This window comes from Elaeis guineensis, chromosome 13 (assembly GCF_000442705.2).
Source record: "Elaeis guineensis isolate ETL-2024a chromosome 13, EG11, whole genome shotgun sequence".
Lineage (NCBI taxonomy): Eukaryota > Viridiplantae > Streptophyta > Magnoliopsida > Arecales > Arecaceae > Elaeis > Elaeis guineensis.
In genome coordinates, this window is record NC_026005.2 from 61,739,492 (window position 1) to 61,754,673 (window position 15,182).

The 15,182-nt window shown below is 34.2% G+C and overlaps 1 protein-coding gene across 1 annotated transcript; it reads right to left on the minus strand.

Moving 5' to 3' along the window:
• Positions 1–1,006: 1,006 nt before the first annotated feature.
• On the minus strand, positions 1,007–6,212 carry LOC105060661 (elongation factor 1-delta 1). The gene is made up of 8 exons (XM_073247413.1): positions 6,010–6,212; positions 5,204–5,314; positions 4,998–5,114; positions 4,809–4,902; positions 4,227–4,347; positions 3,938–4,051; positions 3,673–3,834; positions 1,007–1,192 (listed from the first exon to the last, which is right to left on the minus strand). Coding segments are annotated over exons 2-8 (696 nt in total). The 5' UTR covers positions 5,290–5,314; positions 6,010–6,212; the 3' UTR covers positions 1,007–1,190.
• Between the last annotated feature and the right edge of the window lie 8,970 nt (positions 6,213–15,182).

Consider the following 15,182-nt stretch of genomic DNA (forward strand, 5'->3'; position numbering starts at 1 on the left):
AAATATTCAACTAAATAGCCTATTTTTGTGGCAAAAACTATAGTTCTTCATAAATATTTTTAAAGAATGATTGCTCAAGTTGTGTTGCTATGCTGGTTGTCACATTTTCTTTTTCTTAGTTGAGCTAATACATTGGGTGCTTTCTATGCTTGACACAACAAATACAGGCATAATGACATGAACAATGGCCACATCAAGTATTCAACAACAATAATTAAACCTAGAGGGTCAACTATTATGACCAATCATCAAATCTCCCAAGTGTTGTGCTTTCATTCTTATCTTTTGCCGGTTTTCGTGCCGCCCGGAGCCGCCCAAAGAAAGTAAATATGTAAAAGCAAAAAGATCTATATGCACCAATGGAGAATAATAAGGTTTAATTGACGATGGTATCAAGCCATCATACATTCCCTGTTTCTGTGCCGCCCAATTATCTGCCATACATTAAAAACCAAAATCATCTTATCACATTGAAGGAAAATAAGAAAAAATAAGCCTTTCCTGGTTGGGGATGCTACAGGATTCACCAAAAGGATAAAATGATGCTCGGCAAAATTACATCCTAACGCTCAGTCACCAGCAATCAATATTAATGGGCTGGACATAAAGAACAAATCCGAGCTCTCCAATGGACATGCCTCCCACATGACACGGATTCTTCACAGACAAGGCTCCTGATTAACCAATCCAGCTCTGTGCTTGTGATTAATTCAATGACTAACACTAGAACCCAATAAATGCTATAGAATAATAAGGGCAATTACAGTTACCAACACTGGAATGGGAAAAGAAATTGATGTCCAAAGGAAGACGGAAGAGCTTATTCTACCACCAAGGTTGATAAAGGAATATACTTGAAGACAACCCAAACAACTTTAAACATCTAATTTCTTAACTTGCAGCTGACAAGCATGAAATCAGACTTGGAAATGGCACCAAGATGGTGTCTTCTGCCTTGCATGAAGCACTAAAATTCCATAGCACATTAGGAGCATCAGCACTAAAATCACATGAAAAATGCCATTCATATCACCAAACAATTTCAAGTTTGCATTAACAATATATCATATGAAGCAGATTCTCTCTAGGGAACAAGTTTGAAAAGCTCTCTGAATGACAAACACACTAAAATCTACCAAACATGATGATGAACTTCTTGTTTGCAGTCAATTCCCAAACACAAAATTGTCCTCTGCAGCAAACCCACGTGAGAAGCAAGTCAGTTAACTCACATGTCACTACATGTGTAAAGTACATGCTTGTAACCGTAAAATTGAATACTAAAAGCAGCAAAAATTATTGAAATTGACAATATTCAAAAAATTATAAAATCCAACGAAAAAGGCAGAAAATCTTTCCTCACAATATTGAATTGCGGACACTTAAAAACAAAAACAAAGTTCATCAGCTTCAGTAGAGAGGATCTTATGTGTGTGAATAGGAAGCTCTAGGTTGAGCTTAAAAGTTGTCAACTTCAGAGGTAGCACAATCTACAGTTACATATTAATAATTGTAGCCATGGAACATATAATTGATGTTCTCAAAGTACATAATAACATCAAATTCTGCTACTAACAAGCAATAACCCTTTTTTTTTTTTTTGCTCCAAATTGAACCAAATTAATCTCACAACAGTAGATAGGAATACCCTTAACAGTATCCAAGTGCAGCACCAAAACAAAATCAGTGCATCAAAAAAATGTAGAACCACTAAAGGAGCTTGTTCCAAAAAGGCCAACACTTACGTGCTATCCAAATGGATGCAATACTTAGAAGGAAAGTCAGTCAATCATGTTAACAAAACTTTGGGCACAAAAAACAGGTGGGGACATTATTGACAGCTAGAAGCTTCAATACGCATGCAGGTGTTACTGATATCATGCAGAAAGTGTCAGAAAAGTGGTGGGAATGACACTTGCACTGCAAAAGTAAAAACGATGAGTAGACTGAAACAACAAACAGTGTTTGCACTGGCAATTATTGCCAGCATCTTTCTTATGAAAAAGAGAACCAAAAAAAATGCAGATTTCATTTGCACAAAAGTTATATTAAAATTAAAACAGAATGAAATACTTGAAAATGTAAATTTGATATAAGGATATTTGATTGATATGGTAGATCATAGATGAACAAGGGACAAAACGAAAGTAGCATTTAGACGGAAACAGATTTGGAGAAAGAAATAAGTAACATGTGTTAGCTTCCCTTGAAGGAAAAGTAGGATTGATGAAAATATTCAAGAAATTACAATCACATGTTTGAAGCCTGGTAAGTATCATGCGAACACAAACCACAAGATGGGTGGTATTAATCAACACTAAATTCTCTTCAAGAAATGCTAGTAGTAGTTACTCTGCATGCGTATGATCTGCCATACACATGGCCCTATCCCAACCTCCCTTCTATGGCACCACGCCCAAGCAGGGCTTTCCCTAAAGTTGTGATCCTATAGATAAGCAGTTAAGATGGTTTGGAAGCAATATGGACACGTCGCGCAGGGCAGATAAAAGTTTATATGCATGATTTAAGAATTCAAAACTATTCCATGTTTAAGAACCTGAAGAAAAGAAAGAGTATTTTTGAGATTAGTGTTGAGATGATTGAAATGGCAAGATATAACACAATGAATGACCAATGTGAACTCCTTTGTACATAAAGATGAAAAGAATCTTAGAGGAAAAGAATGGATCTTTAGATGTCTAATCTCCAGCATGAAAAATTCAGTCAATGAAAACAATATTAACCTTTAAACTTTTATAAAGGGCAACAACATATGTATAGAAAAAAAGAATTCTTATAAAAAATGATATGAATTTCCAAGTGATGATGGCAAAATGGATATTGGGATATCCTATCACAAAATCTAACAATGAAAAAATGGGCAAATGGAGGCAAAGATGTCTTTCTGCATTTTGTTTCCTCAAGGAAACCTAACCAAACATACATGAAAAGAAAAAAGTATATGTGCATGATGTTTGTGTGCTAGTGTTTCAACTAGGAGAAAACACTGGCTGCCGGGTACAAATTAAGCTACAAGAATTCAAAAATTCTACTAAGGGAAAACAAAAGGGTGCCTTTATTCACAAGCTGTCCACTAATTTGAGAGATTTGTTCTCCTTAGCCAGTAATAAGATATCGTGTAAGATTGATAAAATAATGCTGAGGTTCCTAAGGTAACAAGTCAATGCAAAGAAAAAAACAAGAGAAAATTTGACTTCTAGCCTGTTAAACATTGTTGTGACTGCACGCAAAAGATGGGTGTCGAAATGATGTATGATCTGATTTTTCTAAACGTACACTAAAGATGATTGACTCTGACTGGAGGAGAATGCAAACATGAACTAGCAAAAGTTGTTGGCAGGTTCAGCTTGTCTCATGCTGATCCAATAGCAAGGCCTACTGATTTCTTTGTTGTTAATTTCTTTTGGGCCATTTCCTGCATATTTAGATGAGTTGATACGGTACTTTTTTGAGCAGCTTAAGGAAATTAATAGAAAGAATAGGGGTCTATATGGCACCACCTTTTTTGCATAAGTTTCTAGAACGAAATAACACATTTAAGAACTATAAATTGTGCTCTTACTAATAGAATGTCAATGAACACCTTAAGTAACAATGAGAGTAAACACAAATCATTATTCTCTCAAAAAAATCTAAATCAAGTATACTCACAGATTTTGTTAAATGCCACAATATCACAGCTCTGAATGTATTCATTTGCTGGTTCAACCAAGAGATGGTCCTCGATAAGGCTATCAACAGAAACCAAGTCATCTACAATGGTCATCATAATTTGCAACTTTTTGATGCCATACCCAACTGGAGCAAGTTTTGCTGCATGTAAAGTATATAGCATTTTATCAAATTTAAAAACAACTGACATAAGCATCCAGCGTTGATGTACTTAAATAATAAGAGAGAAAGAGGTGTTACATACAGGCTCCCCAGAGCAAACCCTCCATCTGAACACTCCTAACAGCTTCTTCAAGCTTTTGCATGTCTGTTTCATCATCCCATGGCTTTACATCTAGTAGCACTGAAGACTTTCCACCTGACATGAAACAACATCCCAATCAAGAATTAACAATGATGAGTATCAAATACTGCCATAACAAGAATGTATGTGTACTTTAAAGTTAACAATGTAAAAACAGTTTGTATATTCGTCATTAAGCCTACAAGGAAAGATGGACAAAAGGAAGAAAAAACACATAGATAAGACTTACTCTCTTTCTTTTTTCCAGATGCTTTAACAGCTGCTGCACGTTCTTCAGCAGCCTTCTTTTCTTCTTCTGTCTCTTCACCAAATAGATCCATATCATCATCATCATCAGCAGCAGCTGGGGCCTGAAAAATAAAAGTTATGATGAGAATAACTGAAACTCTACTGACCGTCCATGCTGCATGATAAAAGAGAAACTAAACAAAAAAAAAAAAAAATGATCCATAAAATGAGGCCTCCAAAAAGTTGCAGAGTTGGCACAAGTGTGTGGCTGAGCAACACATACTAAGCATTAAACCAGAAAATGAAGCAACATAAATTAGTTCATGTTTTATAACAGCAGCAAGCTATATTATATTATATCTTTTCATTTTATGAAAATTTTTTAGAGAATTAGTAACTTCAATTATTGCTTATAATATCCAAAAAGAACAGAATGGCAACTGCAACTCCAACCAAGAATACATAACTAACAAGAAAGTAAACGGTGCTCAAGAGTGCACTCGGTGAAACATGCTCAAGAGCGCACTCGTTGAAAAAAAAAAAATGCATAAAGCACTTGGAAAGGAATGATCAAGAAGCAGACCTTTTTGTCAGCAACAGGAGGAGAGGATGGGGCCTCCTCGGCAACAGAAGCAGATGATTCAATTTTCACACCAGCACCTTCCTCGGTGACACCACTGAACATCAAAGCACGCCAGTCAATTAAGTATAATTTATGCCAGCAAGCTGAAAAATAAATGGAATGCAAAAAAATTTAAGCTTAAGCACATACCTCATCTTCAGAAGAGCATCAATGTGGTTATACCACCTAGCTACATTAACATACTCCAACGATGGAGCCGTGGAAAGTGCAGCATAAACAGCAAGGTCATCTTTGGAAGCTTGGTAACTGAAAACAAATTTGCGTACAAGTATCTTGAGAATTTCATGATTATCATGAATGCACACAAATGCTCATCAAAGCAACAGAGCACTTACCCTGTTATATAACTACGAGTAAGAAGGTAATCATCAAGCTTTTTGAGGCCAGACACCGAGTTGAGATTGCAGAAAGTTGCAGCCATTGCTTACAAACAAATAAGTAAACTTCTGAAAGTATAATATAGCAAAATCTTAGTATAAGATCATGATGATTGCTTATAAACAAAATAGTAATCTCCTGAAAGCATAATATAGCAAAATTTTAGGGTAAAATTACTCCACAATAAAGAATCATAAGTTTCACAGTCACAAAAGCGTAGCCATCAATGAGCAATGCCGATAGGAATCCAAATAAACCCAACAAAAAAAAGTGGACTGATTTGAGTTAGAGCCAGGTCCTATTATAACCAACCATCTATTAAACTTTCAACGGTCTTAGATCAAGAGATCTTTGATAATGCTACATGGATTTGAAACAAAGTCCCATCTAAAGGAAATAAGTGACAAAGTTTTCCGCTAAAAAAAATTTTCTTTCCTTAAGTTCCGATGACTTATAATTCCAGAATATCAAATCCGGGGTCGGATACAACAATATATTCGCCTGCTGCTAATGCCGAGAACCGTCATCAAGCAGCGCAATTGAAAACCAAAAGACAAATAGTTCATCGGCACTACCGCATACATAATAACAAGATCGAAAATGTATTCGATAGAACCATAACTAAAAGCACTTCGACATCCAAAACCCCAAACATCTAATCATGCTAAGATGATACAAACGATGATCGGCCGATCCACAAAAACTACAGATTTGCGACGCCGGAAGAGAAATCTGGGAGAGCCACAGGGGAGAGGAAGGATACCTTCGAAGCGCGGAAGAAGGAAGAGGGCAACGGCGAGATGGAAGCGCTGGGATGGATTTATGTACGAGTAAGTCGCTGGGAGCGTGATTGATAGAAGGCTCTTATAACCTATTAGAGCCGTCAGATCGTAATCTGAGGGTTGTGCTGATATTTAGGGTTAGCCCCCTTCTCCCCGTCGTCGTCGACATTGGTGGGAAGCGAATCGGTTCAGGAAAAAAACCGGATTGCAGCCAACGTTTAGGCAAGGAGAGGGTTACTCTGCAGGTTGCCTTTGGTGCAATTGAAAGGTAACGTGGGTTGCTGTCAAGGTAGATTATAATTATTAAATTATTAATATTATTAATCATTATATTTAATATATATTGATAATATTATAATAAAATTATTAAAAATTATGATGAATATATTTAATATAAAAATTAGATTATCAATAATATGAAATCAAATTTTCAAGATATCTTCAATAATTTTGCTTTGTGCTTTTTTTTTTTTTTTTCTGGTGAGAAATGACGGAAGTGGTATGGATGTGGTATGGCATAGAAAAGTGACGAGCCAAAGAGTATGGAGAACCGCGGGCACTGGTGGGAGGTGGAGATGGGGCGGATGCGTGCGGAGCCGTGAGAGTATTGGGGACGAGCACGAAGGAGCCGCCGGGCAGGGGGTGTGGTTGGGGATGAGGGCAAAGAAACCGCGGCAGGCAAAGCAAGATAGAAGAGTCGCGGACAGAGGGCGCGCACGGAAGGGGATGAGGGGAGGGATGGGCGATGGGTTTTGTATGATTTTTTTTAAAGATAATTTTGTCCAAAATTTTTATTGCAATATTACTAAAGAAGTGACAACTTGGATAGCTATCCTTCTCCAAGACAATCCAGATTGTTTTATGGAAAACAATCTGGATTGCCAAGGAATCCAGATTACTATCCAAAAAACATATCAAATGCAGTAATCCTGTAATACTCTAATCCTTAATCGCATAAATCTCCAAGCAGTAAAAAGATCAAAAAAAAAAAGAAAAACACAGAAAGAACCCTGAAAGAGTTTCATTTCTTCTCCGATTCAAAGACCCAAAATCACTTGAAAATCCGAATAAAAATCAAACTAAAACTCTTTCTTTTGTGATCTATTTAAAGACCCTCAAATCTTTTGATTTCTTCTCACCAAAAAATCTCCAAAAATCATCGATTAAATTGCTATTTCTCTTCCTTCATCTTATCCTGTTTAACCGGTGATTTGATCCTACTTTGGTCACCAAAAATCCAATCAAATCCATCCAAAAATCAGATAAATACATTTAATCAACTTCCCAACAAGTTCTATGGGTTTTAAATCTTGAATTCTTGCTGAAATTGTTTGCCAAAAATCCCTTGAAAATTTTGTTTCCTGGATGCCCTGTTTTCCCCTTTGTTTTTGGTTTTTCAGCTGCTGGTTGCCGTCGCCGGTCACGGGACCTAGCATGCCATTGCCACCGCAGCCTTCTCCTCCAGCCATCATGGTCATCAGCTGGAAGTGGACCTCCCTTGCCTTGCGAACAAAAGGATCAAAGGATCCCCTATTTCGTGGAAGAAGAAGGAAGAGAGAGGGACGCGGGTTCCCTCTCCCGTGAAGAAAAGAAAAGAAAAAGAAAAGAAAAAGGAAAAAGAAAGAAAAAATAAATAAATAACTAAAAAAAATGAGAGAGTTTCTCTTTTCTCTCTCTTCCTTCAGTTTGAACTCTTATTTTTTCTCTCTCTATTTTCTCTCTCTAAAATTTTTTCTCTCTAGATTATTTTTCTCTCTTAATAGATTTTTCTCTCTCAAAGTTATCTTTCTAAGATTAGCCTAATGAAAGACTTCCTTTTGATGATTTTAATCGAGCTTAGTGAAGGATCCGATCTTAAGTGAGATTTTAATTTGAAATTTGTTTAGATCTAATTCTAAACTAAAATTAATGCAAGAATATAATTTTAAACAATAAATTCTGAAGATTCTTCTAATGGTTAATCAATCTGTTCGTTCAATGGTCTGTGAAAAATAAGTAATGAATCATCTTCTCGAGATATTTCATATCTATTTTGAAAGTAAATAATTATTCTTTAAAATTATGTATAATTTATGAAATTATATTTGAACAAAAAAGTGATTCTGAAATACTATGGTTTATTGATGATGCATATGTTCAGTAAAAATTATGTTACATTATGATACAAAAGTATTTTGATATAAATCGAATTTATGCTCTCAGCCTAACTATGTTTCAGTGGGCTCTGCCAATGGAGATTATATGTTAGTACTCAGTAGACCCTGTCAATGGAGATTGTGCGCTGGTATTTAGTGGACCCTACTAGTGGAGGTTGTGCGTTGGTATTCAGTGAATCTCACCAGTGAGGGTTAAATATTGGTCATAGTCGTAGCTATTGAGTTATGAGTGTTTTGATTTGAATCGGATTTATGATTGTATTGTATATAAATATTTGAAAAGATTGGATCTACATTGAATTAGCATGAAATATATTTTTATGTTTATTCATAGTATTATTTTTAAAAATTATAAAATTATCTGAAATATCTAGTTGGGATATTTGTTACTTACTGGGCTGTTTGGCTCATTATCTCTCTTTTTATTTTTTTCAGATTCAGATAATTAATTACGAGCGTGGGTAATAATGTTGGGATAGAGCTTTTAGAGGTAAGATTTAGCATTACCAACTTCATTGAACTTAGATCTATTATTTTATTTTTAGTAAAACTTTATTGGATGTAAGATATTTGATTTAGTTTTTTAAATTAAAGTTAAATAATAATTATTTAAATTTTATTCTATTGTGATGCATTGATATCGTGATGAGATGTCTTGCATATTTATAGAGAGAGTTCTTCATAAAAATACGGTGGTTGCCATGACTCTCGACTCATGATCTCGGATCGGGGACGTGATAATTAATATGGTATCAGAGTATGAGTGGATAAATTATAATACATAGAATTAGACATAGTATGAGTATAGATGGGTAGACATCATAAATATTGGGACATTGAAATATGAGTATCATAACAAACCCATCATAACAAGTAGATAAATGAATCTAATAAGGTTTTACTACTACAGAAGTTATTATGCTTCCCCATCTAATGACAAGAACTACTCAAATAACTGCAAGAGAGACATCGCAACCATGGGGTGGTAGCACTCTCCATCTAATTAGTGGCACCCCTCAGGAGGAGGGAGTCATAGATCTTATTGGGACTACTTTGAGAGTATGTCAAGAACCGGACATGGCTCAATTAATGCAGACCCTAATTGGAATGATGCAGATACAACAATAAATACAGCAATAAATGCTTGAACAACAACAGATACAATGAGATGCACAACAACATCATCATCCACCACAACAACATGGAGAGCGGCAAGTGCAACGGAATAATATTTCAGAATTTAAAAAGTTAGCTCCTCCAGCATTCAAGGGGACTACTGAACCTTTGGAGGCTGACAATCAGATAATGGAGATGGAAAAAGCCTTCGCTGTCCAAGAGTGCCGTGGTAGAGAAAAGATTCGATATGCAACTTATTTACCATAAGGAGAAGCGTATAACTGGTGTCAGCGACTACAGCATAAGTATGAACAAGATGGTGAAATACTTACCTGAGAGATTTCGGATTGCATTCTATGAATAGTATTTTTTTCAGAGTATAAAGATCCAGCTAGAGTAAGAGTTTATTTATCTAAAGCAAAGAGGTATGAGTATGACTGAATATGAAGCAAAATTTACAGAGTTGGCTAATTTTGCTTCGAAATTAGTGGATGGTAAACAAAAATGAGTTCACAAATTTGAGATGGGGCTGAGAATTGAAATTCAAAAACAAGTGGTTCCGTATGAATTGACTACTTATGTGGATATGGTAAATAAAGTACTGATAATTGAAAGAGAAGTCAATGAAGAACGTGTAGAAAGGGAAAGAAAGCAAAGAAAGAGAGCGAGATCAAATGATACACAAGGGCAGAATAATAAAAATATCAAAAGTTTAGCTAAGGAAATAACAGATAATAAGACTCAACAGATTGATGGTGAGCGGTGCTCCAGATGTGGCAGAAATTATACTGACAAGGATTGCCATTGAAATACAGATGCTTATTTAAAATGTGGTAAGATGGATCATAAAATTAGTAACTGCCCACTAAACATTGAAAATCAATTTGGCTAAAGAACTTATGATGGACAAAATAAGGGTGGTGGTAGATTTCAAAAACTCAGAGAAGAATTTATGCACTTAATAGAATGCACAGGCTTCCAATGCAGTGGTAACAGGTAAGAAAAATTTTGAGGACGAAATTTCTTTTTAGGAGAGAAGAATATAATACCCTAACCCTTAATCGCACAAATCTCCAAGCAGTAAAAAGATAAAAAAAAAGGAAAACATGGAAAGAACCCTGGAAGAGTTCCATTCCTTCTCTGATTCAAAGTCCCAAAATCATTCAAAAATTTGAGTAAAAATCAAACTAAAACTCTTCCTTTTGTGATCTATTTAAAAGCCCTCAAACCTTTTGATTTCTTCTCACTAGAAAATCATCAAAAATCATCGATTAATTTGTTGTTTCTCTTCCTTCATCTCATCCTATTTAACCGATGATTTGATCCTACTTTGGCCGTCAAAAATCCAATCAAATCCATCCAAAAATTAGGTAAATACATTTAATCAACTTCCTAACAAGTTCTATGGGTTTTAAATCTTGAATTCTTGCTAAAATTTTCTATTAAAAATCCTTTTAAAATTTTATTTTCTAGATGCCCTATTTTTTCTTTTGTTTTTTGATTTTTCAACCACTGGTTGCCTTCACTAGTCATCGGACCTAGCATGCCATCGCCGCCACAACCTTCTCCTTTGGCCATCATGGTCGTCGGTTGGGAGTGGACCTCCCTTGCCTTGTGAACAAGGAGATCAAAGGATCCCCTATTCTGTGGAAGAAGAAGGAAGAGAGAGGGACGTGGGTTCCCTCTTTCGTGAAGAAAAAAAAAAGAAAAAGGGAAGGGAAAGAAAAGAAAAGAAAAAAAAATAACTAAAAAAAATAAAAAATGAGAGAGTTTCTCTCTTCTCTCTCTCCCTTCAGTCTAAACCCTTACTTTCTCTAGAATGTTGAACTTTCTCTCTCTATTTTTTTTTCTAAAATTTTCTCTCTCTAGATCGTTTCTCTCTCTTGATAGATTTTTCTCTCTCAAAGTTATTTTTCTAAGATTAGCCTAGTGAAGACTTCCTTTTCATGATTTTGATCGAGCTTAGTGAAGGATCCGATCTTAAGTGAGATTTTGATTTGAGATTTGTTTAGATCTAATTCTGAATTAGAATTAATGCAAGAATATAATTTGGAACAATAGGTTTTGAAGAATTTTCTAAAGATTAATCGATCTGTTCATTCAGTGGTCTGTGAAAGGTAAGTAATGAATCATCTTCTCGAGATATTTTATATCTATTTTGAAAGTAAATAATTATTCTTTAAAATTATGCATAATTTATGAAATTATATTTGAACAAAAAAGTAATTCTAAAATACTATGATTTATTGATTATGCATATATTCAGTAAAAATTATGATATATTATGATACAAAAATATTTTGATACAGATCAGATTTATACTCTCAACCTAACTATATTTCAATGGGCCCTGTTAATTGGGATTATACATTGGTACTCAGTGGATCCTGCCAATGGAGATTGTGCGCTGATATTTAATGGACCTATCAGTGAGGGTTATGCGTTGGTATTCAGTGAACCCTGCCAGTGGGGGTTATGTGCTGGTATTCAGTGGACTCCGTTAATGGGGGTTAAACATTGGTCATAGTCATGATTGTTGAGTTGTGAGTATTTTGATTTGAATCTAAGTTATGATTATATTGTATATAAATATTTGAAAAGATTGGATCTACATTGAATGAGCATGAAATATATTTTTATATTTATTTACAGTATTATTCTTAAAAATTATATAATTATTTAAAATATCTAATTAAGATATTTATTACATACTGGACTATCTAGCTCATTATCTCTCTTTTTATTTTTTTCAAATTCAGATAATTATTGCAAGCATGGATAATAATATTGAGACAGAGCTTTTAGAAGCGAGATTTAGTATTATCAACTTTATTGAACTTAGATCTATTATTTTATTTTTTGTGAAACTTTATTGGATGTATGGTATTTAATTTAATTATTTAAATTAAAATTAAATAATAATTATTTAAATTTTATTTCATTATAATGTATTGATATCATGATGAGATGTCTTGCATGCTTATGGAGAGAGCTCTTCATAAGTATGTGATAGTTGCCATGACCCTCAACTCATGATCTCGGGTTGGAGGCGTGACAAATCCAGTGAGCTCATTTTAAATTAGTAGCAATCTGGATAGGTTGCCAGCTACCAAACACAACCTTAGCATTTGAGTGGGCCATTTTAAGGCACAAGCCCAACCCAATGGCCCGAGCCAGTCTGAAGCTACTGTTTACACAGCTGAACAACGGGATAAAAGAAAAACATCCTCTGATGGTTTTTTTTTTTATTTTAATGATTGTCGAGCTCTACCTTCGTATGCCTGCCCTCCTTTTCTCCAACTGCCCCTCCTAGCCCTTCTCCTTCCTCGCCCTCCTTCACCTCCTCGTTGCCCTCCCACCCACCCTTCACCTCCTCACCACCTTCATTGGCCATCGTGAGGCTCTGCTTGATGCCCCTATCATCAACCTCCTTGTCACCATCCTTTATCACTTACACCGCCACAACTGGCACAAAATCCCATATGCTTGAGAAAAAACTTGATCGGAACTTAAGAAACCCCTCCAATCTCTCAGGTGCTCTCCTTCAATGAAAAGAAGAAGAAGTGAAAAAGAAAAAAAAATCAATCTACGTAGGACAAGATCTTACCTTTTAATTTTTCATTTTGGTATTTTCATTATTTTCATTGCTTTTTCCTATGCTTTCCCCCAGCTTTTCCTCTCTTTTTTTCCATCCTCTTGAATCTCAATCAGGTGGGCAGCTTGAAGCGGCCAAATAGGGAAGCTTAGACGATGTTTAGGGTTTTGTGTTGGGTATTTATATATAACAGTTTAAGTGAATTATTATATATGTTTAATTAAATGAACTGTGGGTTATTGGTTAAGCTAGTAGTTAGGTCATCTAAAGACTTTGGAGTTCAAATCCTTTATATATATTTTATAAAAATTTATAAAATATATTTATAATCATATTCGAGTAGCGACCATCCAAGAGGCAAATTTTAAATCCATCCCAAATCTAAATAGATTTCAATTTTAAATTTCAAAGATACACAAAGATATATTAGCTTTTTCTTGATATGATTTATTTTATAATTATAATGATCAATATGATATTTTAATAATGATAAATTATTATTTTGGTAAAGAAGAGATAGAGAGAGGAGGGGTAAAGGAACAAAGGAGGGGAAAAAAATCATAATTTATTATACAAACATAGGATAGGATTAGTTATAAGAAAATTTTCTCCCAATAAGATTTTATGTATAATCTTATAGGATCAAAAATTGCATTTCATCATGAATTTTATCATGAGGTTATAAATCCTAGATACCCAAACAAGTCTCAAAAACATTCATAGATAGTAGAGTAGTATTTGATAAAAGATCTAAAAGCTATTTTGGCTCAATTATCAGAAAGCTAAAATGATCAATTTACTAAGAAATAAAACTTTCTTGCATATATTTGGAGCTGTTTTGGCTATAATGAAATTTTTGTGGTGATCAAAATACTCACAAACAAATCTTATCATTACATCTATCATATCATATTATTATACTTAAATATATTATATTATATTATACTACATTATTATTATATTACATTATGTTACATTATGATAATATTACTATGTAATAATATATTATTATAATATAATATAATATAATATCACATTCTGCTACATTATACAATACTATACTATGTATACATTAATATATTATATGTTATTATACTATACTTTATTATATCAGGTTATATTATTATGCTATAGTATACAATAATATATAATTATATTTTAAGATGTAATTTTATATTGTATTATACTTTACTATACAATATTGTGCAATATCTCATATTATCATTTTGTCATATTAAAAGTACTTTTTCAAAATAGTTATTAAATACAGATTAAAGTTTCATGGTATTGTGAAAATGTAATTATCAAACAACAAACAACTTTCTGTAAAAGCTTTACTTTTTAAAAGCTCTGTTTTCAAAAGCTCTGTTACTAAATTTCAAACAAGATCTGAATCCATGAGAGAGGGATGAAGAGCAGGTCTATACCTCTGAACTAGAGGTAAGGGATGGGTGAAGAGATGGACAGGAGGGGGGGAGAGAGAGAGACATTAGGGTTAGGGATTAGGATTGTCCCATTACTCCCCCTTTCTTTTTCTCTCTTTTAAATTCTAAATTTTGAAATAAAAAAATGTTACACATTATATATATATATATATATATAGAGAGAGAGAGAGAGAGAGAGAAATGGGGGAATAGAAGGAGAGTTAGATTAGGCTACACTCATCATATGTAGCCAAGTTTGAATCTGATCGCTTTTGTCATCATTCAATCAACTGCATCTTGAGACATTCTCAATATCCATTAATTGATAAGCCTAGTCCATTACGATAAAAGAAAGAAAGGGAGAAAGATAGATAGAGAGAGAATAATTAACCAGTTGGATGGAATGTGCCCTCTATGTCAGCGCATATTTCTCAAAACACACCATGCCCATACTCCCCCTCCCCCCTCTTTTTCTTCCCATTCAGGATATACACTAAAATAAATATAAATATGGCATATATAAATAAAAAAAAGATCAGGCTACTTTAGGTTAAATGAGATTACATTGTAGTAAACAACAATGGATAGGGGTACAAAGAAAATTCAGAGGTGTAAGTCCTAAGTGCTCAAATATAAATACTAACTTGTCGAGAGTAAACACCAACTCTATAGAAATAAATAAATATTAAGATGTCCACAATAAACACCAACATCCAGATAATAAATACCTAGTTTGCCAAAAAAATACAAATATCATAAAAATAAATAGAAAGGATCTAGCTTGAGATAGGGGAGAGAGAGGCAGAGGGGGGAGAGAAGGCAATGTGTCACATCCCATTCCATTAAAGATGAGTATTGTACCT

Coding starts and splice junctions, on each gene's coding strand:
- LOC105060661 (XM_073247413.1), bottom strand. CDS start 5,289: ATGGCTGCAACTTTCTGCAATCTCAACTCGGTGTCTGGCCTCAAAAAG. Junction 4,903..4,997: donor GATGCTCTTCTGAAGATGAG/GTATGTGCTTAA, acceptor TTTGATGTTCAG/TGGTGTCACCGAGGAAGGTG. Junction 4,348..4,808: donor CTCCTGTTGCTGACAAAAAG/GTCTGCTTCTTG, acceptor TTTATTTTTCAG/GCCCCAGCTGCTGCTGATGA.